The sequence below is a fragment of the Cryptomeria japonica genome, chromosome 8 (assembly GCF_030272615.1).
Source record: "Cryptomeria japonica chromosome 8, Sugi_1.0, whole genome shotgun sequence".
In the NCBI taxonomy this organism is placed as follows: Eukaryota; Viridiplantae; Streptophyta; class Pinopsida; order Cupressales; family Cupressaceae; genus Cryptomeria; species Cryptomeria japonica.
In genome coordinates, this window is record NC_081412.1 from 410,263,553 (window position 1) to 410,291,292 (window position 27,740).

Sequence of the window (27,740 nt, forward strand, 5' to 3'; positions counted from 1 at the left end):
TTCCTAGCCTTAGGAGAAACAGTTTCTTTCTCAGTTGGCTCGTCATTAGAGACTACGACTGTAGTCTTTCTGGATGTTTTTCTTTTCTTATTCTGCACGGGCTTCTTTTGGGGGGATCTCCACCTCTGCAACATATTGAGGAATAGGTTCAAGATTTGGCTCCATTATAGGGTCCCTGGCCAATTATTACAATGGGGGAATCATATCAAGGGGAACAACCTAGGTTATTTCTGGTATGGTGGAGCTAGGCCCAGACTTAGGGATTTTTTTGAAAGTAGGGGTAGTAGATTTCTTAACAGGGGAAGCCATTGTGAGTTCTATGGTCAAGAGGGTTTCGAAACAACAAAAGCACACACTGTGCAATCAACTATACAACCTTTAAACAGAGGGGAGAGGATTGAATTTAACTTACTGGTTTTCCACACAAATTGGAATGCACCCAGATGCATTAGTTGGCTTCAACTCACTTTCTTCTTTGCTCTGCAACTGCTCTAAAATCGCTTGAATGCAAGGTGAGAATCAATGAATTTAGCAAAATAATATTTTATGGTGTCGCCATTAATTCATTTGTGTTGAGCAAGTCCAGTGAGGTGGTCGTTGGCCCAGAAGTTTAAATTTCCACCATTGATTAGGAGATGTGTCACCACGTCCTTCGGCCACATGAGGTAACAAAGGTCTTGAATTCCTTGCGTTTAATTATTCCGCACAACTTTTTATAACCCCAGTCGTCCTCGTGGGATAAGAATTCCTCGTGTTTTGCTTTGTTTTCTTATCCCGTGACCATTTGAAACATACATTTTACCCCTACGGGATAATCCCTTTAAGTCATGCTTCTATCGACGTTATCATCTCTTATCCCGCCCATCATCTCTTCAGCCTATTCAACCTTGCGAGATAATCCCTCTCTATGCTTTGCTTAGTTTTCTCCTTATCCCGTGTTACATATGTTTCTTATTTCTTTTGGTGTCTGAGAGTACCCTTTTGTCATCCCCCATTCCCACGTGGGATAAGCACTTTGCATTTTACCTTAACCTTTTCTTATCCAGCGGCCCTTTCTTTATCCCCACGAGGATGCACGGGATAAGGAAACCCTTCTTTATTCTTTCCTTTTCTTATCTCGCAACTCTCCATACCAACCTCAAAAACCATGCGGTAAAAGCCTTTCCTGAAGTGCCTTCTTTGTTATCATATCCCGCGTCACTTTCCTTGTTCTATTTTAAACCTGCGGGCTAAGAGTTCTAACCCTTTTAAGCTTATCATGTTAACCACATGGGATAAGGATTTCTTTGTTTTCATACTACTATGAAGTTATCTTGTGGTCTTTGGACTAGGCCTTAAGAGCTGTGTGGGATAAGGACTTCTTTTGTAATTTCAAGTTTTCTTGTCTCGCGTTGCTTTCTTATCCATATCTTAGTCTTGTGGGACAAGAAAACCTATCTTGTGAAGTTTATTTCCTTATCCCGCAAGACAAATTTTTGCGGCTTTCTTTCCATTCTTGTGGTAGTGCCATTTTATCACGTGGGATAAGCATATTTGGTGGATATGCGATCATTCACTGAAGCCTTTAGACCTGTGCGAGATAAGGAATTCACTTTGTTTCTCATTCACTTCGTTTATCCCGTGTTGCAGAGACATTGAGGCATATACTTAACTAAAATTATTTGGCACATGGGTTTTATTGAGGGGTTAGTCATCATGCCATGGGGCCTTACCATGGAACCCTGTAGCTATTCGCTAAACTGGGTCCAAAAAGGGGTTATAAAACTCGTGTTATTGACTTTTCTAAAAAAATTCAAAAAATCAAAGCGATAGCTAAATCTGCTCATCACGATCAACGATTTGTAATTTTTGAAAAATTTCGTGTTATTGACTTTTTGTGTTATTGACGTGTGTTTTTGGAGCCAGTTTAGCCACAACCGTAGCTATTATGTCTCTAAAAAGGCATGTTAATAACAAGCAAAGTCAATAACAAGAAATTTTTCAAAAATTACAGATCGTTGATCGTGATAAGAAGATTTAGCTGCGGCTTTGAAGTTTTAAATGTTTTTGGAAAATTCAATAATACGCGTTTTATAACTTCTTTCTGGAGCCAGAAGGGGTTTCTAGCTTTGCCTATTGCCACTATTTGTATAAAACATGGCATATTATTGACCCTTTTCCTTTCAAACATGCAAGATTATTGACCCTATCCGTATATAACATTGCCAATTATTGACCGTTTTCGTATTAAACATCGCAGATTATTGACCCTATTCGTATAAATCATGGCAAATTATTAACCATAGTCGTATTAAACATAGCAGATTATTGACCATATTCGTATTAAACATAGAAGATTATTGACCATATCTGTATAAGTTAATATCAATTAGGTTAAATCAATCATAATATAACCTAATTGATTTAACCTAATGTCTTTTATTTATTTTATTAATTATTGGGTTAATTTTAATAAATTTAATTGTGATGGATATAAAATGGTTTATGAATTTGAGTTTTGTATCTTATATTCATCTAGATACAACATTTGAATAATCATTGAATATGTAAATTTTTTATTAAAGCATTTTATGATGAGAGGTAAATTATTACATTGCCAACTATAATGAGAACATGATGTTCTATACTTTATGATGCATTGTAGCTTTAGCAAAGCACTCTAATCTAACTTGAAGAAAAATTCCCTCATACGATACAAACTTGATACTTTAAAAATGAAAATCACCCTTTGATGACTAATAAGATATCCATTCATATAATTTTTTGACTCTTATGTTTTTTCTAAATTGTTTCATTTAATTGACACTAAGCTTCTATATTAGTTAGATTGTTATTTTGTTGTCACATTATAATATCTTTTTGTATTTATTATAATATAACAATTAATTTGATATTGAAACTAAACTAACCATGTAAGGCATGTTATAATTAAATAAATAAGTGTCTCCAACATTTATCTTTACAATGTGCCATACACATTTTTGTCTCCTGGTGTGACTAACACTGTGTTATATGATGTTTGCAACAATACTTCCCTCTCTAGGTCTCTCAGTTACTCCCTACCTACCTCTCCCTCTCTTCTTAGATCTCTCTTTCTCTTTATTCTTCCCTCTCTCCTCTTGTACTTGTACTTGTAAAAGCACATAAAATATATAAAATGTGCCTCAATGTATTATCAAGTACAAGGTTATATTAGAAACATTCCCTATTCAAAACCTTCTTGATGGGTGTTCAGGGTCACTCTTAAGTTACCAATAAATTATAGGCCTAATAGTCAAAAACTATATTAAGATCTAACTATGAAAACCCCATTTATAAATCATCAAAGAAAGTGTTAGAAAAACTCTCTGAGGTAAATTATACCAACCATAACTGAAACCACTATCCTATGGATCTTTGTTATATTCAATAATTTAAAGACTTTAATAATGCTATAATAGTTTTGAAATTAGGTAAATTTTTAATGTTTTTTTTAGTCATGTTTGTCCCTAATTACAATTGGATGTGCTTGTCCCTAATCACATTTGTTGGGTGATAATAATTGGATATGTTTATTCTTAATCATATTTGTTGATTATGATTGGATGTGTTTGTGTCAATCATAATTACTATGAATACAATTGTGTCCAATTCAAAAGTAATGACAAATAGAAGTGTTTTCTCCCATCCAAAATTTGTGTATGACCTCAAGTAGATGTGTTTATCCCTATGCTTGGTTATATGAGTATATGTCTTCTTCCCTATCCTTGGATGAATTCCAATAAGGTCAATCCTATTAAGGAAGCGTAGTGAAGGTAGATCCATTATTGCTTGTCACGAGTAGTGTATTTTGTTGGCATTCTGGTGCATTTTGTATGATCGGTGAATGATATGTTTGTCATTGTTGGCAACATCATATTCCAAGTCTTCACAGTCTATTGGCAGTAAGTAGACTAGTATATAGAGGTTAATAGATTAAGCAATGTGTAGACAGGGCAAGCAGTGAGTAGACCGACACACAGGAGGTCAACCGACAAGCAATGAGTAGACCAGCACACAGGAGGTCAATCGGCAAGTAGTGAGTAGACCGGCACTAGAAGAGGTCAACCGGCTAAGTAGTGAACAGATCGGTATACGGGAGGTAATTGGCTAGGTATATTTTGATCGATACACCAACAATGTTTGAAACTGACAGACTTGGTAACGTTCAGTTAACATCCAGTTAAATCGACAATCTTCTCAAGTCAACTGGTGGAGTTATTGCCATGAACAACTGTCTTGACAAAGATTCCTGGAATGATTTCTGGAGAGTGATTTATGGTGCAGTAACAGAATTTTGAATCTGATGTTTTGGAGGGAAAGTTGGTGATAGATCCAAAGGGTAATAAATTCACATAATTCATTTTGATGAGGTTGTTGTTCATGTGTAAATACATGTATGCAAGTGAACACAGGGGGAGTAGAACAGAGTGTAGAGCCGAGTGACAGAGGGTCGACAAAGTGCAGAGCCGAGTGATAGAGGACTGTCAGAGTGTAGAGTCGAGGATCAATAAATCGACAGAGTGTAGAGCCGAAGGTATATTCAGGAAATCGATGTTGTGCAAAGAAGACACAACCGATGCAGATATAGTATGATTTTCAATGTGATATGATCAAGCTATTAGTAGCCACTCTAGCATATCATCCTTCTGTTGTTTTCTAACCATTGCAACTCAAATCCCTTAATAGGGTGGGCTTTAATAGGTCCCATTGTAAAAATTTCTTAACTGGGTGTCATCTTAATTGATTATGCTAAGACCTTTAACAAGGCTACCTTTAATAGGATAAAGGCACTGACATGCCTTAATCAAAATCCCTTAATCGGGTGGCACCTAATAGTGCCTTTGTAATCTCCTAACAGGCATGGCTTCTCATCGGGCATACTTGTTGACGGGTGTTTTGACACACTCACCAACAATTAGGTAGTTTATGCAAACACTCACCACCTCTCCTGAAAAGTAACGAGTTTGGAAAAACTCACTACTCCAAGGTCTCTATAGTCAGGTCTCAATGGTGATGGGCAGCCCAATGGTTGATGTGGTTATACCTATAAAGGGGCCTGCTGGTTAGAACTAAATCTTGTTGGTTATGGATAACTGCACTTACTTTCTTTTTGTATTTTTATGGTTTAAGATTCTTTGGGAAATAAAATGTGAAGCGTAAAGGGAAACAAGAAAACAATAAAGACCAATATAATGAAAACTTAATGAACTACTCAATTAGTTCCCTGCAATCCAAGCAATTATCAAATATTATCCAAGTTAGCATTCAACAACGGACCTCCAAAAAACCTGCAAAATCATCAATTTCACAAATCTATGGAAATAAAATAATCAACAACATGGCCTATCACAATGATTCTCATACACCACTGATGTGCGCAATATGATTCATAAAGTGATAGACAAAAAAGATTAAACCACGTTGCTAACTCCAAATAATAGACGTTACCAAATTACACAGAATAATTTGGTAGAATATGAACGTAGATCAGGCAATCTACAAGCTGCTTTTCATATTAATCTCAATGAATGTATAACAAAAATAACTCAAACTTCTTAATCAATCTGCAAAATATTCTAAAATCTCTAAGTAGGCCACAAATCATCAATTTGGGACCCTTACAACTCAATTTATAGAAGTTATTTACCCTACTATTTAGGAAATAACTCTATTCTAAATTAAAAACTGAACCTAGGAGTCACAATTAACTTGTAAGTTTATGCCTTGACAGTCCACTTAACAACTACAAAATGGGGACTGCATGAGCACTACGAAAACCCTGCTAGGTGAGCCATGTTTTCGTAATCATGTAGAATTTCTCTCAAAATTGGAACTCCAGTAGGAGCCGCAGTTGAAAATTAAGGATAAAAAAAGCTTTGCTATCTTTAGCAATTGTGTGTTTATCTTTTATTTCTTGATAAAAGCTCTATAATTATCAATTATACATGCAACTGCTTCAACTGGAGGATCTTCTACATGCTTAACTCTAAACTTATACTTCTTCAAAACTTCATCTGCATGTGTTCCCCCCTCCTCCAACTCTTTCACTATGTGTGCCACCTCTTGACACTGAGTAATCAGATACATGTATCTATCCATAAGGGTGACATCAAACTCGGCCACGGGTCCTAGGTGTTGTGCCTCATATGCATCCCACTAATTCAAAACTTGTTGCTGGTCCATTATTCCTGTATAAGCTAATCTAGGGCCAAAATGTCCTAGCATATTCTTTACAAAATTCTCGTATGACAAAATTTTCCTAAGGAGAGGGTCTCAAATGTCAGTCATATCCTTGATATATTGCTGAAACATTTCAATCTTTAGTTCCAGGATGTATACATAAGATTGCAAGTTTTTATAGTTGTCACCGCCTAAGAGGTCCTCCTTTACCACCATCTCTTCACCTAGCTGCAATACCTTCTTCAAAACTTGGAATTGTTTAGTGAAAATGTTTGACTTCCTTTCCCGTTGTGTGGAACAAGAAGCCAAAGCTCTGCCTACCTGTACCACCTTACTATACATCCCCATAGTATCTTGCAAAAATAATCTTATTTTGGCCATATTTACTTGGGCCCATGACTTGGTTGCAACTACCACCCACCTTACCTCCACTAACGCTTTTAATTCTTCTTCTGACAACGATGAGGTAGAAGGTAAGTCATCAGTTTTGCACGAGTCCAAGGGTTTTCTCATTTCAATTAACAACTGCTTATATTGTCCTAGTTGTGCTTTGAGTTCCATGTTGGAAGTATGCTCCTTCTCTACACGTCCTCTGACGATGCTCGTGGCTAACTCCAAAGTATCTAGCTCCCCCCACTTGGTTTGCTTGCCCAAATTTATCTGTGATATTTGGTATTTGGGAAAAGCTTGTCCCTCGGCCTGAGATGGAACTGCCACATTTGCAATCACTTCACCGGAACTAGTTTTTGATAGATGATGAACAATTTTCAACTTCTTAGCTTTTGGTGGCTCCTCGGTGATTACCTGTTGTAGAGTGACCTTAGGGAGCTCTGCTTTTCTCTTTTTCTTCCCGAAGGTAAATTCCAGCCATTATGGTATATCTTCATCCTTGTCACCTTGATGTGACACTATATCCGCAGTTATAACATGAACCTCTGCCTGCTCCTCTACTTTCGTTTGCCCGGGGTCTTAAGGTGGTATAACTTGGCAAGCTAGATTGGTTTGGAGAGCTTGTTTCTTGTGTAAGTCCCCTAGTTTTCCACTAACCTCCTCATTAAATGCCATTTCTTCATCATCTGCCTCTTTCTACCCTTTCTTGACTGCTATATCCTTAAGAAGGTCCTCTTGATCTTGAGGGGTTAACACTAGTCTTTCATTTAGGAGGTCTCCTGCCTCATCCCCTTCTTGTTTGCCTTCTAGTGGTCATTGTTGCTTGAGATCCTCTTCCTCCTGATCCGAATCAAACTTGAGGTTTCTAGATTTTATCCCTTCAGTGGTAGGTCTAAAACCTTTCACTTCGGGCTGCCCTATGGATATATTGACTAGTGGTGGTGTGGGGGCACTAGTGCCTGGAGCATTTGTGGGCTTTGTAGAAGGTGGCTGAGCGGGTATCTCCTCAGTAACTTCTATATTTTCTTCTTGTTCTTGGGTATCCTCTCCTTCAGTGTTCTCTATAGCCATCCTCAGTGGGAGAACTTTGGCCAATGGTACCGCTCCTAATCCATCGGTCACTCCCAGGTCTGCAGCCTTCTTCAGCAGTTCACACTCGCTCATCTTTTCTTGGAGTTTCTTCAATAAATCCTCAGTGCTTTCTTGAGGTTTGTTTTCTTCACCTGGATCAGTGGACGTATTTTGCCTCGAGGCTAACCTTGTTTTTCGAGCGTACTCCTTATGGCCCCTTGACTGAGGTACCCCTGAGGTGGATTCCTTCTATTTCACCTTTGAGATGTTGGGCCTTGCCCTCTGGCGTAACCATTACTTAGTCCTATTGATGAACACCTGGGAGACCTTTTCCATATTTGTATATTCACTTGTAAACCATTTTATTAGGGAGAGGGGTCTTTTATCTATCCCTGATTCCCTATAAGCTAGATCAAGTAAGTCGCCATCATCCCTAAGGTCTTTGGGGAGGTTAGTCTCGATTACAAAATCTCTCACCTGTGGCACAAATAACCTGTTATAGTTCTTCTCCCTAACCTCAAAACTATCTTGCACATTGGCCCAAAAGTCCTCCAAGCTAGGCCTGTGCCCCTCATATGCCCTAGGCGTAGCTTGCTTAAGTTTCCCGTAGGGATCGTAAAATTCCCTAGCGTGATCATATTCCTTCAAGTTTAAATCTTGAAGCTCTTGTTCTACCAACTTTGCTACTTGTATCTTAGAACAGGCAAAGTACCCGATAGATACTGAGAAATCAATACTTGTTTTATGCTTTGATGACAGAAGTGACTGGAGGCCTACAAGCTGCCTTACATATTCCAACAAAATTATCCTATCATTACAATATCGAGGTAGCAACATTGGGTTCCTTGTGAATCCACTAAGCCTGATGTAAGTGGAGTGTGGGTTTTGGATGAACCAACATGCCCACTCTCGGATGATAGCCATAGCCTCCGGGCTAATCCGATATCCTGCATCCCCTATTAATTTGATTATTATTAGAAAAACAAAGGCATCATCAACTCTATTGAAATGTGACTTTGCATTGGTTAGAGTGAGTTGGGAATAATACTTCCATATCTTCTTTTGTCCTTCCTCCTCTCCCAATTGACCTTCTGCCTGTAGCCCTAGAAACTTTCCAACTCTAGCAGCTACCCAGATGACATATGACATGAAAAAAGAACTTTTGAGTATGTTGAACTTCTTTCATCTGCTTGCAGATATTGTAAGAGAGGATCTGAGGCCAATCAAAATATTGTTTTCCAATTAAAATAGTGCTCATGAATTGGAACATCCAGAGATGAAAATGCTTGCAATTCGGCTTGCCAAAGGCCTTGCTGAGCATGATGATTAAGTCTCTTTGAGGCTCTTTGAAGTCCACCCTTAGGATCTCTGTTGCCTTGAGTCCTATCTTTCTTTTTTCTTCTAACCAATTTGTATTCATGTGCCTCTTACTAGTTGATGTCTTGTCATTCCATGCCTTCAAGGCCTCTTCTTTGGTTAACAAAAATACTTCCTCTCTGGTTGGGATTCCAAAGACAAACCCAAGCATAGTTGGAGACAAGTCTATTGCTGTCTTTCCTTGTGCATTTGTGCACTTTCTAGTTTTTGGGTTATAGAATGGGGCAATAGTCATTATGAATTCTGGTGCCTATACTGACTATGGGAAGATAGTAGCCTCAACTAGGTCAGACCTCTTGATTATTTGATGGAGGGCCTCTAGACTAGGTTTGTCCAATTGAGCCTTGATATCTTCAACTTCTATATGGCCAATTTCAGTATCCGTGACCCATCTGATTTTATCCTCTAGCTTTGAAACATAGACCTGTCCTTGATAATGGTATTTCATGGTGGCTGGGAGTCTATCAATTTCTTTGCCTCTTTTTCTGGAGGATGAGTCCATCTAATCACTCGAACCTACAAGCAGAACGCAAATCCTCAGTTTTTGATAACAAGCATAAAAGTTGATTCACCTCGAGACTTCGAGGTCCCAAGGTCCCAGGATAGGCATAAGTTAAGAAGGCCCGTAACTCTGAGGTTCTATGGTTCTGGGCTTATGTTGGGTGCAAAAGGAATCCTAGAACTCCAGGGGTCTAGGGTTCCGGGCTTATGCCTAAGTGGAAGACACCCGGAACTTCGGGGTTCTGGGTTCAGAAAACTAGGGCATGCGAAAACAAATGAAGCGCAAAAAAAGAAGAAAAGAAACAAAAACCAACAACAAGATGAGGAGAAAAACTAAACTAAAAACCAAACAACAAGGGCAAGAAAATTCACCAACTTGGTGAAACAAGAAGCCCGAAAACGCCAAGGAAAATTCAGAGGTACGGAGGTTCGCAACTTGGAGCTGAGAAGACGAGCTGTGGATGCACAAATGAACTTTTAAAATTCCATCATCTCTATTTATAGCTCCCCCCAAGTCCATTCACACGAAGGTGTTAAACATGACCTCGAGACTCTGGGACTCCATAGTTCCGAGGTCAAAAAACAAAAGGGACCTCAGGACTCCGGAGTTCCGAGGTCAAAACAAAAAGGGACCTCGGGATTCTGGAGTTTTGAGGTAAAAAATAAAAGGGACCTCAGGACTCTGGGATTCTGAAGTTCTAAGGTCAAAAACAAAAAGGGACCTCGGGACTCCGGAGTTTGGAGGTCAAAAACAAAAGGGACCTCGGGACTCTGGGATTCCGGAGTTCCGAGGTCAAAACCAAAAGAAAAGCAAAAAGAAAACAAAGGGGACCCAAATTTTGACTGAAGGAGACTAACAAAGAAATAGATATGCTAGGCATAACAGTACTCCAAATGAGTACAAATTTTATGAGTTTCTACTCACACCGTGGTTTTCTCCCATTTGGGTTTCCACAAGATAAATCTTGGTGTCACTGTGTATCTTTTCATGCATGCATATTCTTCTGCAGTAATTATTTATATTGATGAATGTTAAGTTAGTGCAAACTTAAGCTAAAAGTTTTAATTGAGTAAAATCGGTAAAGTGTTTATTCACCCCTCCCCTCTCAGCACCGATTGGGATGAACATATTTTTTATGAACTAATGAATGTTTCATCAAGTAATGTTAGTCCACTTATCCCCATTGGAGAATGATGCAATAAGGTATGTATTAGTTCAAATGTGTTTAGCCATGAAGTTTCACCTACAATCAATCCCACTTTGCTTACTACCACATTTGGGAAGTGTCTTATCAAGCATTCAAAATAGTGCTCCCTAACTCCATTTTTGTGTATTATACTTTTGAATTATTTAATTACTATTCTATTTTACTTTAAATTTATTTTATTTTATTTATATTATAATAAATAATGATAATATTAATTATAATAATTATTTCAATACAATTAATTATAAATATATTATAATATAATTATAATTATTTGTATAATAATAAATATCAATATCAATATATTAACTACATTATTATCTATTTTTCTACTTAAAGTTATTTACTTGTCGAAGAGTTGTCTTATTTACATAAAAATATTTTATATATGTTTTAATATTAAAATTGAATAAATAAAAAATTAAAATAATCTATATAATTATAATTATAAATAAATATGATCAAAAAATCGATAAAAAATTACATACAATTATAATAAAACATGTTTTTATCCACTAATCTAAATTAAAAATATTAACTTGTTAAAAGATAAAAATACATTTGAAGAGGGTGATTGTTGTTGTGGAATGTTGTGTAGGAGGAAGGGTAAAGCATGGAAGGTCCTTGGAATCATGTTCATGAAAATATGACCAAGGTTAAGTAAATGATTGTTGACCACCTTTTGCACAAAGATTAGTTTATCATCTTGTAAATAAGCTTGTATAACATTGAAAGTCAGTATAATTGCAAGCTCCCTCACGAGTCTTGAATGTGAAGAGTCACCCAATGAGAGCAGTGTCCTAGGACAACCATAACCTTCTACCTCTATCTTAAGATTTTGCTAAAGGATGATGTAATATTGGAGACATAATTTGAGGCTAACATCAACAAGAGAGTCATATTCTAAACAAGCTCCATTGCATTAGAGAAGCTGGGAAGCATTGTGAGAATAGAGAAGGATACACAATAGACCTTACAAGATTTTAAATTTGGTAATCACTTGAATAGAATCTTCCACAATACTATTAAAATGCAACCTTACTGTTGATATTTAGACAACTATTTTCAGTTATCTTTAGACAGCGACGCAGGACAAGTGGGTCAGAAGAAACAAAGAGAAAATCTTATCCCGTGAGTATAAAGAAGGTAGGTTTTGCGTGTGCGGGATAAGGGGGTGACTATTAGTAATGGAAAAGTTATCCTGCAGTGTCCTAAACATAGTCAATAAGTGATGCGAGATAAGAAGGTGAAGAAGAAATAGAGGAAATTGCTTATCTTGCACCAATCTCAAAGTTGCAGTAAGGGATCGTAGGATAAGAAAGATAAAAGGAAAGTTTATCCCGTGTGGGGGATAAAGAGCTAAGTTTCAAAGGAGAGGTTTTTCTTATCCTGCATGTCCAAGAGATGGATGGAAAACTTACGCGGGATAACAAAAGTCACAGTTACTGAAGAAAGGCTTATCTCGCGCCATTCTTAAGGCTCGGTAAGGGGACTGGAGTGCGGGGTAACTTGAGAACAATCTTGTGAAGAAAAGAGGCTTATCCTGCATGGTTACAAGGATCCCAACTGTCGGTGTAGTAGCATGGGACAAAATAGAAATAACAATGTAGCACGGGATAATAAGAAGGTAGTGTCGATTGAAGCAGGACTCAGAGGGCTTATCCCGCGAAGATAGAATGGTGATGTTTCCAAAGGACGTGTGATAATAAAAGAAAGAAAAACACAAGGAAAGCTTATCCCACATGGATGACTATGGTTGTGAAAAGTAGTGTGTGATAACAAAGCACAAAAAATTTAAGGCTATTGTTATCCTGCGTGGCCCAAGGAATTAAACGATTGTAGTTGAAAAGTAGTGCGTGATAACAAAGCACAAAAAATTTAAGGCTATTGTTATCCCGCGTGGCCCAAGGAATTAAATGACTGTAGCTATTCTGGCTCCAAAAAGGACTTTTTAATTATTATTTTAAAATTATTAGTTTAAATTTCCTATTTAGAAAGATTGGATGCAAATTCATAACATGCAAGGTCATAACATGCAAATTCATAACATGATGAGTCAATAACACATGATTAGTCAATAACATGATGAGTCAATAACATGACGAGTCAATAACATGATGGGTCAACAATATTATGAGTCAATAACATGACTAGTCAATAACATGATGAGACAATAACATGATGAGTCAATAACATGATGAATCAATAACATTACATAAACCTCTCACTATTATTTATGTGTTTATGTCGATTCTCAAAGCCATGGCCACCTCAAATAGTGGAGTAATTAAACCCCCGGGATGGTTAGTTAAGCCCAGTTGATTTACATAAAATAACCATAAATGATCGGATAACATCTGTTTTATTGAAATATAACATTTCAATATCAATTGAAAATGTCTTTTTTTTTGCAAATAGTCTGCATCATTGCTGACGTTTTATTCAACAGAGGTCAGCAATATACATCTACAAAAGTTTCATAACAAAACAAGCCTCTTATGAAGGCAAATGACAACAACTAATTAATAACTTTTTTTATCCCCACTCCTCGGGGTAACAGGAGCCACACCCTTTTCATCAACTTCATTCATTACCAAACTAGCTGCCTCCTTGAACCTCTGTTTCCAGTGTGCAATGTTTGCCTCACATACATCTAAGATGGTATTAAACTGGTCAGCTAAAAATTTGTTGTGTTTCATGGTTTACTCAAGCCCTACCTCCCGTTTCTCCATCAGCATCTATTGTCTACACAATTCCATCTCCAACTCCACATTCCTATTGGTCATATCCATGATATTCTTACTAAGTTGAGTGCATCTCCTTTTCATATCAGTAACCTTCCGGGTCAGCCTTTCATTTTTAGCCTCGGTCATTTCAACCTTGTCCATTAGCAGTTGTACATGCATGGCGTCAAACTTCATTTTGTTCATGCCATGAGGGCTCTGGTGATCCTTCGTGTTTGGCAAGGGGGGTGGTGTTTTTGTTGTTGTCTTTCCTAAACCGTTAGAGGTGAGAACATTGGAGGGGCCCCATGCTTGGGTGAACTCCTAGTAGGATTTTCATCTACCTCAAGAGATGTTTCAGTGCCGTTTATTTTTCTTGCCCCTTCTTTTCCCATTGTCGTCCCTACAAACACTACCAAAAGAAGCCATATTAGTTGACAACAAGGAAATAAAATGTGCAAGAGCATGAAAGATGCATGAAACAGAAGTGTAGACAAACATGAAATGAATGGGTTTGTCTTGCATCATTGTCTGAATTTCATGAATTAGAATCCTGAACTCAAGATTTTCAATGAACTAACAATCGGGGGGACACGTGGGTGGCATGTTACCTTGCAATTGGGAATACACTTCTTCAGAAATTGACTCCATCACTCATTGTTCCTCTACCTGTTGTTTTCGATTGACTTATTAAACATCTCTTTCATGAAAGTTTTGTGTTGGTATCATAATTTGATTTATTTATATTGTTATTTTAAATTATTAATTCATTTCATATTCTGTTTAAAATACAAACAATAAGAAAACTATATTGAATTGTCATAACTTACAGCGGAAACAGGACATGGTTGACAATTACAACAAACAAATTCAGCATACACTTGGACAAAAGAAGAGACATGGAAAACATGGCAGTAACATATATGAAAACAAATTATAGTAACACAGAGAAATTTGTAAAGTACCATAACTTGTGAAAAAAGCTCTGTTGCACTATATTATGAGGCATATTAAGGTGTTGCACCACAGTTTCCCGTGGAATGCATTAGTTCACAGATACATGTAAATAATGTTTAAGCAAATTTTTGAAGAGTAGTCTTCTAGTAGAGTATCTGGCTAGAAATATTACTATCTAGTTTCTGAGCTTTCAAGCTTCTATTTTGAGGCCCAAATGGCCCACGCACATAGTAAAAATATATTATCGCCTCTGCTTTCTCGTTTGTGCCATGGAGTCAACACCAGAATAGAAGACTTTATGCTTCTTCGGGTTCCTATGTAACTTAGGAGGGGTGATACCAAGTGTTCGAAGCCTCGCACTTGTCCGTCTAATCGCAGGATTGTATTTAACATCCTGATTTTCTGGCTTGGCGATTTTGACAACTTTAACCTACCATAGAAAAAGCGACATCATATGACTGCTAGCAATTTTGTTGCATTCGATAAAGTTAAATGATGGCATGATAAAAAAAAGGAAATGATCTTGCAATCTTACCACAAATGGGGGACAGATGAGGTCTTTGATACCCCACACCTCCCACGAGTTTAGGGAGTCCGATAAGATGTCAAAAAAGGCATGCAGATAAGGCAGTGAGGCATTTTCATCAAAGACATCCACGATTCATATTTTAGCACAACCTTGTCGGAGTGGTTTGTTGTGACATAGGACACCACTCCCAACCCCATCAACAATAACTTTCCCAATCACTTCCCCATCGACTTGTAGTTGGACTTCATCTCCAATAGCAAGAGTGTGAACATCTTCATCGACGCACTATTCTTCATCTTGCACAGTTGGCTACAGTTGTAATGTATGCATGCAGTAACGTAAATAAGATTTTTTATAGCTGACCATCCACATAACTAAATCAATTCATTTCAACATGATAGAAAAATACTAAAATAGATGGCTGACCCACATCATCCCCTTCATCACCATCGCGGTTTGCATTTGTAAAGCCACTGTAGTTTCCCATTGAACGTTTCTTGCCATCCATGCTTCCTTATGTGGCAGTAAGCTGCAAAAGAGGCCACATTATAAAGGAGTGTAACTAAAAAATCAATCCATATGAATGGTAATATAACACGTTGCGGCTAAACTAGCTCCAAAAGCACATGTCAATAACACGAAAAGTCAATAACACGGAATTCTTCAAAAATTACAGATCCTTGATCATGATCAACAGATTTAGTAGTGGATTTGATTTTTGGAAAATTTTCGGAAAAGTGAATAACAGGAGTTTTATAACCCCTTTTTGCAGCCAATTTAGTCACGTAAAACTGTGTGTATTACATGTTCATGTTTGATTATATTGTCCAACGTCTACCCCAATTCAAGATACTGACTTGCATTCTTCTTGTCTCCGCGTGCACTCAAGTTTTCATTTGTCATCTCCTTCAGGCACTTCGTCCTAATGGACATTCGAGGTTTACGAGATACTTTTTCTAGCCCACTACATATGTTGTCAGCCAGATCTCCTAACAACTGCACGCTCCCTCCACAAACCCCATCAAAATAATCCTAGCATAATAGAGATGGAACAATCAACATAGAAGACAATGGAGTACAAATAACACTATGCAATGCAAACACATATATGAACAAACATTAACCTTCTGTGCCAAATATGTGCCCTCATCCGAAGTCAACCTTTTATCTGTGGCAACCTTCATCTTTTTATGCCTCCCCAAAGAAGGAGTTGCACACTCATTGAGTAAGACATTTGTTGCAGGTGGAACATCCAATTCCATATTCACTTCACCATCACCTCCACTATTACAAACCACCTTCCCAACAGCTTAGGATAGCTTAATTATGTGTACTGTCAAAAATTACATACAATTTAGTAAAGTGTAAAACAAAACAATCACAAGAATTATCTAGGATTTACCTCTTTTCCAAGTTTCTTTCTTCCCAGTAATTGTAAAACCTTCTTCCTTCTCTCCTCCCTCAATGGACTTCTATTGTACACCTGCATTACTTCTTTTATCTCTTCCTTCCCTTCGATAGGAAGCTCATCATATGTTTTCATCCCATAATTTTTGCACACCTGATCAACAACACACTTTTTTTGCATATTATACCGTATAGGAATATGTTATTCGATGTCACCCACCCTCTTGTTCATGTTACCAAATTTTGCTACACCTAAATTTGGTTTCCTATTATAGGCCTTATATATTGTAGTTGGAAAAAGGCACACAATTTTTTTTTCAAGTTTGCTATCTTTACAAATAAACATGTATGTCATACAAGTATCTTATTTCAAATGTGCAATTGTTTGAATTAGAAGAGATATACATGAATAAAACATTTGCATGTAACACATTTTTATTTATATAGATCAAACTGTTCATGAAATCCCACACAAGCTGTGGGAATAGCTAAGACAAGTACACCAACATAGAACTGTAAACATATAAGAAATAAGAGGGGTATGTGAAGAAGAGATAAGGAACCCGTCATTGCCTGAAAAGGTTGACAAGTTCATTTTGATAGTCGATCAACATCTCCTGGAATCCAAGTGCCTCATTGTCTTCTCCAAGGAATCACCTGAAAAGTGAGGGAAGAAAGATTTGTTAGAGCTCAAGGTTACCTGCCTCGCAATAACATACATACTACTATTCTTGATATGCCTACAGTGCTACATGAAAGATTAGTGTAGAGAAAGTGTCGTGAGATAATAGAAAGTATCATTTTTTATCTAACTTGTTTGTTTCATGTGCAGATATAGGTTTTTTAATTTCACATCTATCAAGTATGTGGGTTAAAATGGGCTCCCACAAGGGTTAAGCTCAACATACTAATCATCACTCATAAGGTGACACTAATTAGCTACCAAACAGGAACATAACAGTATCCAGAGCCCCATCTATTGTCACTCAATGACAGTAAAAGCTACCATTCAATGACAACACATACAACAATGAATAAAACTGTATTTTATGATCAATATATGATTAGAGCCATCATATGAGTGATTATGAAACAAAAATGAACAAACTCGTGAAAATATAGCATAACAATATGCAAGCAATCTAACAGTATGAGGTCCAAGTCAAATGCATTGATGCTGATAAAAGGACAATAAAAGACCATTAGATGATCATTATGAACAGTATATGAATACAAGATTATAAAAAACTATGATAGCAACATCTATGAAGCATGATATATCAGTCTTAGAGTTGCAAGATAGAACTTGACTGGTTACTGTGACTGTCAAGATAAAATAACAACAACCATATAGCAGAGCACAACAATAAAGTAAAAACACATCTATAAAAGAGCATGAGTTCAGAAAGTGCAGAAATTGAATACCAAAGTTGCCTTATTATCAAAGAATGACAGCAACTAGATGCAAGGTTTATAAGTATTGACATGGTATAAAATGCTTTATTGACATCACTCAAGAAGACTCATTGTTAAACAAGAAATAATGTCCAAAAAATCACAATGTCTTACTAAGGGAAAGGTTATTATATACCATGACAAGATACAATGATCAAGGGGTTATGTATCTACTATGAGAGATAGTATTTTAACACTGTGAACAGTCCCTAAAAGTGCATTGAGGAATACATATATGATGAGGAAAACAACAATATCAACTTCAAAGTACTCACAGTTACAATATTAATACATCACTAACAACCATTCTAAAAGACAATCTACATGCCATAAAAAAAGAAGTGATCAAGCACTATGGCAGCATCATGTGCATCCCAATGACAATAAGAAAAATTAAATAGATGACAACCAAGAGTGATTGTTACAATATAGCACACCAACCAATGAAAGGATCACTGCTATTGGAATCAATAAAGTAATAATGCAATCAAGCATGCATGGTGTGCAGTCCCAAAAAGCATACAAAGGCAGAAATTATCATTCATAGTACAGTGACTCATCTTTACAGCTCAGCTTGCTGCTCACCAAGGGACAATAGATGGCCACAAGACCATAGCCAACAGTTATGATTTCCAGCCCTATCATATGTAGGGGTTTGATACATTGTTGGATAGAATGGTATGAAATACATAGACCTTTACCAATCATAGTGAGCAATACCACAATGAAAGCTTGTCTCAATCATAAATACGACCCAGTCTGAAAAATGATGGAGTGCATCAACATATCATAGTAGTCATATGATGTGACATTGTTACTATTTATGTTATAAGTAGTCAATACTACTAAAATGCTATATTTTTTGTACATTGACTGTCATAAAGTGGTGAAAAACAAAGGTAAAAGATACAACCAAGGGAGTTGTGAAATGGACAAAGCATTCAAGACTATGATAGAGAAAAAGGTAGCTTCACCATATTGAACTATAAAGTCAAGGATTTGAACCAGTAAAGAGTACCCAAAAGCAAAATATCAATCATCTCAAACACAATGAACTCAGAGATTGCAACCTAAGGTGTAATGAAAGGGTTTGGTTCATGATTATAGGTTCTCCAATAATAGATCACAGCTTATCAGACTACAAACATATTTAAAAGCATGAATATATGAAAATATCAAAGACACAATGGCCTCTCAAAGCATAGAGTGAAGGTTTTCCAAGAGGTAGTATAACCCATAGAGGGCGTGATCTCAATTTGATCAAGACAGTGAGCATGGAGTAGGAAAAAGAATTGATTAGATCAGTCAATACAAAGGAAGGTCATCTCAAATAGATGGCAAAAACAATGTATTCGTGAGAAATAATCTTCACAAAGATAAAGAGCAGTGATTGCAAGCTCAAAGGGCATCACAAGGTTGTAGGTTCAGACAGTAATAAGGACAGTGACAGTAACAATTTACAATAGTCACATCCTTATAATTTTTGAGAGAGAGTAGCAGCATGACATGAAAAGAACAATAAGGATATGGGGTCTTAGAACTAGGATAATGAACAAAGGCTACAATGACCAAAGCCAGATACAGAGCAAAGAGAAAAGTCACCTAAAAGTCAAGAAGATTACAATATAAAGAAGGTAAAAGAAAGAAGTAACACATCAAAAACCCTGCCATGACAATGTATTGGGATAAAAATAGTTACACACAGTAGATTGCAATCAAGGTCACTATTGAGGATCAATGCTAAGGTACATGAATCTCTGCCAAGAGAGAACAACAGTCATTAAAAAAATACAGTCATCATCAAAGGTATAAATACAGTGCACCTACAATAGCTAATGGGACAAAGATAAGTGAATGTGTTCACTAACAAAGATATCAACCATTACATAATAGTCAAATCAAAAGATATACGAGGAAAGTTTTATGATGCAGTCAACACAGTGATACAATCATGAAGCATAAAGAATTAACAGTGAAGAGAGTGCAATCACAGAGTTCTGAACAGTAAGCATACGAGCAGCTAAGCAGCCATAAGGATCAAGCATAAATTAGAAGACCCAATGGAGCACACAGAGACATGAGACTATTTTTACAAGCCCTCACAAGTATCATAAATCAGTCTGAGGGGAAAACAAGATAAGCAAGTTTCAATCATACATAACGCAGGCAGGGTATAACCATGAATACAGAGCAACCTTTGAAACATTCAACATTATTTAAAGTGTATACACAATGATATAAAAAAAGCATCAAAATCACAGTGCTAAGTCGAAGCATCTTCACTGTGTCAAGCATTATCTCCAAACCAGCATGATGAAGTAGACCCAGAAGTGAAAACTAAGTATCAAAAAATCTCATGCATATATATGCTAATATTTTGCTTTCATCTGTGTATATAGAAAGGGTTTTAACCTAAACCCTAAATAAATACAAAAATAAAAGCAAAATATCATAAGGATCCAAAAGATACAGCAAAATTCAAAGATATTACAAGTATTGAAAACATAAACAAAAGCCATTACCAGGGTTTCTTTTTTTTTGAAAACATGTCTTTTCAAACAAACATGGCCTTTTTCGCAGAAAGACAACGACTTAAAAGCAAAGAGTTTCTACATGAAGGAATCACATAGTGAGCAAAAAATTGAGTTCATGCAAGCCTCGAATCTCTGTTCATGCCTCAGATGCGAAGTCCCAGATCCAACCTAGTTTGAAACCCTAGTTCACTCCAAGCAATGCATGATGATGGCTAGAGAGGAGTTCAAGAATAATACAAAGTGAAAATGGGTGTTTTCTTTTTTAAAGTTCGATCACTTTTCTTATTTTGCATGCCCTAAAATCCGATGGATTTTAATGGGATTCATTTATTTTATTTTCCACTGTTTAATATTCATGTGGGGTCGAGTTTGTTTAACTCCCCCCTAAAAGGCTAAGTCTCCAACACTTCTGCCTTGTTTCATTGTATGTCTTAATCGGGGGGCTTTAAACCCATTTTTGTTAAGGGAAAATATATATTGCCATGTTTAGGGGAGGTTTGCATGCCTATGCCCTTTATTTTATTTTTCCTTTTTATTTATTATTTTTAATTATAATTAGAGGAAGCGGAATATAAAAAGAAATATAAAGGCTTTTTGGTCTTTATTAAAAAATGCTTCTATAATTATAATTTAAAATAATAAATTTATTAATTAACTTAAATATATTGATAAATGCGTAATAAAAAGAAATATAAAGATTGTGTCTTTATTAAAACGCTCTATTAATATAACTAAATTAATAAATAAAAAGGTGATTAAGTGTTATTCCAACAGTTTTTTGAGCACACACGAAGATAATAGCATTCAGAGGGAGTTTGAGACAAATTTTTTCTTCGGAGCTACATTTGGAAGTGATTATGCATAATTTCAAAGGGAGAGTTTACTTTTCTCAAGGAGGCTATTTTTAACATCATGACATGCTAATTTTCAGTGGAGGAGGAATTTCTTTTTCAATTCTATACTTGGCATAGTAAGGCATGCAGATTTTTGGGACAGGTTGCTTTTTCAGATTGGCTATTTTTAGCGGAGGTGGTAGTTCTATTTTCAGTAGAGGGGTTCTTTGTCCATGCATTATCAGTTGGGGACCTATTTTCAGTATTGGAGGCTAATTTTGGTAAGGTTATGCATGAGTTTTTATGCTATTTTGGGCAAATTTGCCTAAGGCTTTTTCTCATGCAACTTTTTCATTTTAGGGTTTTTGAAGGAGAATCTTCTATATATTGTTTTCTCCTCCTTTTTTACCTCTGGTTCTTTCTTTTCTGCTACACACATAGTGGAAAAAGCATTGTATCTCAACACTTTTCAGTTTTCAGCATTGTAATAGAGATTATTTTTCAGTGTGCAATAGAGAATTTTTTTTTTAGTTTCTTTGTCAATTATTCTTATTTTTCCATTGTTAGATGAATGATTTGATAGATTTATTATGATTAATTTTGAATCCTTTGCTCTGTCTCATTTATGCTTTGCAGAAATAGGAATATTTCATAGTAAATTTAGGTTGTGGGTTGTGTTCATCTGGTTTCCAATTCTTTGCATGTTGTGAAAAAACACTTTTCCTACATGCAGAAGTTGGATAACTCCGAGTCTTCACATGAAATGTTGATGAATTTCATGATCTTATTTGATTTGTGAAATAATTATTGGTCTTTATTGCAGCTGGTTATAATTTTAGGACAACAAGTAGAACTGCATCATCTCAATGTATCACCTCCATTAGGATAGGTTTTTCGTTACATGCAAGATTTTAACCCTTTTCCCACAAAAAGTAAGTTGTAGGAGATTCATTAAGACAGGAAGTTGACTTGGTCTCCGAAGGTCTACTTTCACAATAGGCATACCCACAGGCCTAAAAGTATTCCCATGTTTTCACAGGATTGCTAGGTTTCACACTTAGCATTTTCAGACCCAGTCCTTCGTGACAACGGATCACGTACCTCCGTGTTGTCTCAATGCGGCACTGGCTGCATTTTTAGGTAGCACGTGGTGCGCAGCCGCATCTTAGGCCCTTCAATAATGGGAGGTGGTGCATTGACAATCTATGCACGTTCAACCTCCCTAGATCCCAGAATCTACGACCTCCCTTATAGGAAAATTTACCAAATAGACAAAAGTAGAACAACCTGCCATTCACATATTCTCTTTTATGGTCGAACTGTTGCTGCACACACCGTATAGGGACAAACCATCATGTTCATTTTTTCTCAAATAAAGAATTATAAAGATGATACAAAATATAATAACAAATAGTACACCTCCTTATTACTACCCCCTCCTTGTCCCTATTTGTGACCACCGACACCATCGCATTGCCCTTCACTATCCTCGGTGCTCTCCTCGTATTCGGTACAAACATCCTCTTTTTCGCTATCATCACGATCAACATTACTATACTCACACTCCTCTACATTCCCAATGGGTTCATCTTCCCCACCAAGAGACACATTATCATACTGATGTTACATAAAAAAGCAGACATCATCAGTGCTTTTATCTCCATAAACTAGTCTACATTTCCACTTATGAAGCCCAACTTTGAGTAATCACGACACACATAGGTGGAAAAAAATTGTAATACAAACAAGAGAAATGATTACCAATATGGTTGTGTAGTCACTTTGAACACCACCTATCGATGGCTTCAAAATCAAACACCCAACTAGCGCCTTCTTCAAATTTGAAGGCCCAACTCCCTCCCGAGTATACAAAATGGACCTCCCAATCAGAAACATTAAAAATGATGACAAAATCAAGAAAAACTACAGGTTGTATCATTGATTGAATTTGTTGCGCTTACAGGCAAGCAATTGTCATATGGCACTACCAACCGAGCAACACAACCAATTCTTGGTGTGTCATCCAGTTTAGACATAACTGAACCAAAATCAATAACTTCTTTGAACATTTTTCTGAACGCACGTGACATCTTTGATTTGAAAAAAGAACAAAGATCTAATTTATATCAAAAGGCACTATCAATTGTAGATGGCTAAAATTGTCATGTTTAATTACATAGATATTTTATTTATTTAATTATTTTATCCTAAGTCTTCTATTAACTAGATAAATTTAATTTCTTTAATCAATTCATTTATCCTATTGTAAGCCTTTCCTCATTTAAATAAATATTTTCATTTATTTAAATATCCCTAAATTAAATAAATATTTTATTTATTTAATTGCTCCTACTTCCTCTACTAATTAAATAATTTTTTGCTTGTTTAATTAATTCATTTAATTTTCACTCTGTGACACATGTCATTTATCTCTTAATCATTATTTTATTATTTCTTCTACCTACCATCTTATTATTTTATCATTTTGTATACCTAGCCTTTAATCTTGGCCGACCATTTATATTTCTGCCTCTTAATTCTATCCCTCCTTCTAAAAGGTCTTCTATATAAGAAGATTCTTTCATCTTCATCAATCCTAATACGCAATTTAGCAATTTGCCAATCTAGCATTGGAGCCTACTCTATGCATTGTAGCATTTTTTATTTTGCATCCGTCTATTTCAAATATTCATTCACCATAGCTTCTTGTGTGTGTGCTTTTCAGAGCATCATTTTTTGAACACAAGATCTTAGGTGATAGAAGTGCAATGGAGTAGATCTTACTCTATGCATGTGTGTTTTAATTAGTTTATTTGGCTTTGCATTGTGTGTCTTTTGCAGGTTCTCTATTGACGATGTTCAAGTAGGTCTACATCTTGTCTCATAAAATTTTCAAATATATATTTTTCTGTCCACATCAATAACACTGGACGTTCAAGACAAAGGTCACGATGACAACACAACCGATTATTCACACATAGCGATATGAGGTCCACAGGTGGCTATGTTATATACAACACAACAAGCGGTTACCCATACAATATTCATGGCATTCCAGTCGAGATCATCATTAATAATAATAAGGAATGATTTCATTGCATTTGCAACAAATTATGGATTATGATCCATCAGGCATCTTCTCAAAAAGGGTGCATGTGATGTCCCTATCCAAATTATAATACAATCAATAGACTTTGTTAGCGATTGATAAACAAGCATACAAAACACAAATAATGATTCCATCACAATCTACTGCACAGCGATTCAGTTCGTCCCTCTTTGATGATAATTAATGTCAATAAAGAGCAACAATTCCTTATTGGAAAGACATGTCTCTTTCAAAAGAAGTATCTATTCTAAAGGTTGTCTCTTAGTTGCTATGGGGATATTATTAATAACCTAGTATGAATTTCTCAATGGAGAAAAATGGATAATAGGAAAGATACAAAGATGAGGAGTTAGTGATGCCAACTAGAGAGGGCTCCATCACTGCGACAACGTGTATACAATATCCACTCATCTCACACAACACTTGAGATATCATTTGAAATCGGTATTGGATTGTCAAAAAAACATGGTACTCTTTCATTTAGGAACATTTCTAATCTACATTTACACATACAGTCAGATCAACGTAAACTCTCTTATTCAAATCAATATAATATATACAAATTAGCAGTTGCATTGCACACATCATCTGCAGGAATTGGTATTTAAGGTTCATATAACTCACATTGGTTTTATGAGGTCAATTTCCATAAATAACATTTCTGCAGCGTTCAAATCCAGGAATAATATCTTATTGCCTAAGATGCACATATGCATGAAATACTCTAAGGTAGCACACAATTGCATTGATCATTTTCTTCATTACCTAACGCATTAAACTAAGGACATTAATATTACTTGATAAAGTACATGATTTTTATTCAAACATTTATACCAAATAAAAGAATAATATGCTTCAATATATATAAAACACAAGCCTCTTATAAGAAATTAGGCAAGCCCTAAACATTATTAATAAGGAGACATTACAGTGCAAGTAATATTAAAGCAGGCATAGGGAGCAAAAACCTGGAAATTTTGGACTTTTCGGTGGACTTCTCAATCATCCTTGGAAATCAACAACCTGCATGGATAACTAGTGTTAGTGGTAGTCTATATTGGGAAGTAAATGCATTTCAAAACACATAGAATGAATCTACATGTTAAAATATGAAATTGCACTGTAATATTCAATATAAACTAACAGTAAGTAATGTATATCACCCAAATTGTATGTGTCAATTTGCCATAGTGCCAAAGCTGTGACGAAGAAAGCATACAAATGCGTTTGGTATATAAAGAGAGAAAAAATATTCCAAATCTAATGTGTCCTAATAATCTTGCAGTGGAAAGACAAACATTATTAGTCCATGGACAATGAATACAACAAAAAATAAAAAAAGTAAACACAAACATAACAAAACTGAAATTGTCTGTATGCAAGCCATCTTGGATTTTCCTTTCCCACTTCCAATGGAGTAGTCCTTGGCCACTGCAATCATGCAAGCTTGTGCATTGACAATCTATCCACATTCAACTTCACCAGACCCCAAAAATTAACAGACTCCTTAATATCTACCTACGACTCTCATTTTTACAAAATTTTGTACCTACAACTTTCATTTTTCGCTAGACTTCACAAATGAAAACGCCAAAGAAAAAAATTATGTGAAGAGAACTGATTTTAACATACCTTTCTTAGTTTTTCCACCACCAAAACCTCACCCACATTGCTGCCACCACTCGTATAAAAAGTGTCTTGCCTTCCCTTTATGCTCAGTCACAACTGAATAACATTCCTCTTCAATCCCTCTGCAGGTTATGAAAGATAAGTTCTTGTTTTCTTGTTTCTTGCCTTCCAAGTTAATTTTTGTATGTTATTGAACATAAGATATGAGTGGATAAACTTTAAATGCGTAGTTATTGACCTAACTAAGTTATTGACACCCAACTCTACGTGTTATTATACAAGTACAACGATGGGAGAGAGTTGTCTCCTACTACTTTCCCGCTCGCCCAACCAAGCCTTCTGTGGTCGCATCCCTGGTGGTTTGCAAAGGACCGATTGCGTGTTATACGCACCCTGAAATTGGGCAACATGACATGCGGTCTGGATGTCACCTCCGGCATGTCCACATCGTAAGAGCCCCAGCCTACGCGATGTCTTGCCATGTCCAACTCGTCACCGCCCATGCATGGGACTATCTGCAAGTGGGCATGGGTATGCATGTATGTTATGCATGTCATCGGTACGACACTACCATTTTGAAGGCAGAATAGCTGCATAATCCAGACTTGGTTCTACAATCTAGCAAATCGCTAGCTGTATGGGCACTTGGTAGATTACGAGAGCATGATCTGTGCACTCTTATCTCCAACGACATGACATGGTGTGGATGTCACCTCCACCATGTCCAAATCATTTTAAGAAGTTTAGATGCATCTCAGACGGAGCTATTTTGGCTCCAAAATGGTACTCCAATACCAATGCAATGCATAGTTCAGCATACGAATACATGCATACCCATGCCCACTTGAAGGTGGTCCCATGCATGACCTCTAACAAGGTGCATATGGCATACGTAGGGGCTGTGACAACATGGACATGTCGTAGGCGACGTCCACACCACGTCATGTCATAGGAGATGAAAGTGCGCACAATAGGGCGTGACTAAACTGGCTCCAAAATAGGGTTATAAACCTTGTGTTATTGACATTTTCATAAATTTTTGAAAATTCAAAGCCGCGCTAATTCTGGGTTGGGGCTAAATTGGCTCCAAAACCGCATGTCAATAACACAATTTTTTTCAAAAATTACAGATCATTGATTGTGATTAGAGAAATTAGCTATGGCTTTGATTGTTCAAAAATTTTCGAATGAGTCAATAACATGAGTTTTTTAGCCCCATTTTGGAGCTATTTTAGCTGCAGACTTGCTCCAATAAGTGGTTATAAACTTCGTGTTATTGAATTTTCCCAAAATCATAGATAGTTGATTGTGATCAACAGAAGAAGATTCGGCTTTAATTCTTCGAACAAGTTGAGAACTTTATAACCAATTTTTCATGGTAGTTTAGCTGCTTCTGGGAGATGACAGTTTAGTTGTGCTCGTAACACACACCACAATAGAAAAAACATAATGGCAAACAACATGTATGTTAGTGGCAAGGTCCGCAAAGAAAAGACTGTGTCAACAAAATAAGAGGCTACTAAGAAGGTTGTTTCATTTTTATGTCTCAAGCTTAAGGGTTTACTAAGTAGTTTGTGTGTTTGTGTGTCTATATGTGTGTGTTTGTGTGCCTTTCATTCTCCCTCTCTCTATATATATATCATGCAACATATAACTTCCTATCTATATATGTATGTTTATGTGTGTGTGTGTGTGTGCATGATACATAAAGAGAGAATAACAGACACACAAACACAGACATGCATAATTGGCTAAAGAGAGAAATGGAACACTAAAAATATGAGCAATAATGGATTGAACATGAAGGATAGTCAGT

The 27,740-nt window shown here is 36.4% G+C and overlaps 1 protein-coding gene and 1 long non-coding RNA gene across 7 annotated transcripts; both read right to left on the reverse strand.

Moving 5' to 3' along the window:
- Positions 1 to 14,460: 14,460 nt before the first annotated feature.
- On the reverse strand, positions 14,461 to 16,516 carry LOC131028589 (uncharacterized). 6 transcript variants are annotated; one of them, XR_009102614.2, is made up of 4 exons: positions 16,360 to 16,516; positions 15,762 to 16,241; positions 14,964 to 15,486; positions 14,461 to 14,858 (listed from the first exon to the last, which is right to left on the reverse strand). XR_009102614.2 is itself a non-coding variant. In XM_057958903.2 (4 exons), the coding sequence occupies exons 1-3, from the start codon at positions 16,217 to 16,219 to the stop codon at positions 15,401 to 15,403; spliced, it is 399 nt and encodes a 132-aa protein (XP_057814886.2). In that variant the 5' UTR covers positions 16,220 to 16,516; the 3' UTR covers positions 14,461 to 14,858; positions 14,964 to 15,400. The 6 variants fall into 6 exon arrangements, 1 of the variants encoding a protein (XP_057814886.2); XR_009102611.2 differs by having other exon boundaries at positions 15,762 to 16,290; XR_009102613.2 differs by having other exon boundaries at positions 14,964 to 15,266; positions 15,388 to 15,486; positions 15,815 to 16,516.
- A 254-nt stretch (positions 16,517 to 16,770) lies between these two features.
- On the reverse strand, positions 16,771 to 20,587 carry LOC131028590 (uncharacterized). Its single transcript, XR_009102616.1, has 2 exons — positions 20,342 to 20,587; positions 16,771 to 17,021 (listed from the first exon to the last, which is right to left on the reverse strand). It is a non-coding gene; the product is annotated as an uncharacterized LOC131028590 (long non-coding RNA).
- Positions 20,588 to 27,740: the final 7,153 nt, after the last annotated feature.

What these genes read in the sequence shown, in the direction of transcription:
- LOC131028589 (XM_057958903.2), bottom strand. Translation starts at nt 16,219, where the DNA reads ATGGAATTGGATGTTCCACCTGCAACAAATGTCTTACTCAATGAGTGT. An exon ending in GCACATATTTGGCACAGAAG is followed by an intron (nt 15,990 to 16,081) that starts GTTAATGTTTGT and finishes CTATTATGCTAG; the next exon opens with GATTATTTTGATGGGGTTTG. An exon ending in CGGAGACAAGAAGAATGCAA is followed by an intron (nt 15,487 to 15,814) that starts GTCAGTATCTTG and finishes CCTCTTTTGCAG; the next exon opens with CTTACTGCCACATAAGGAAG.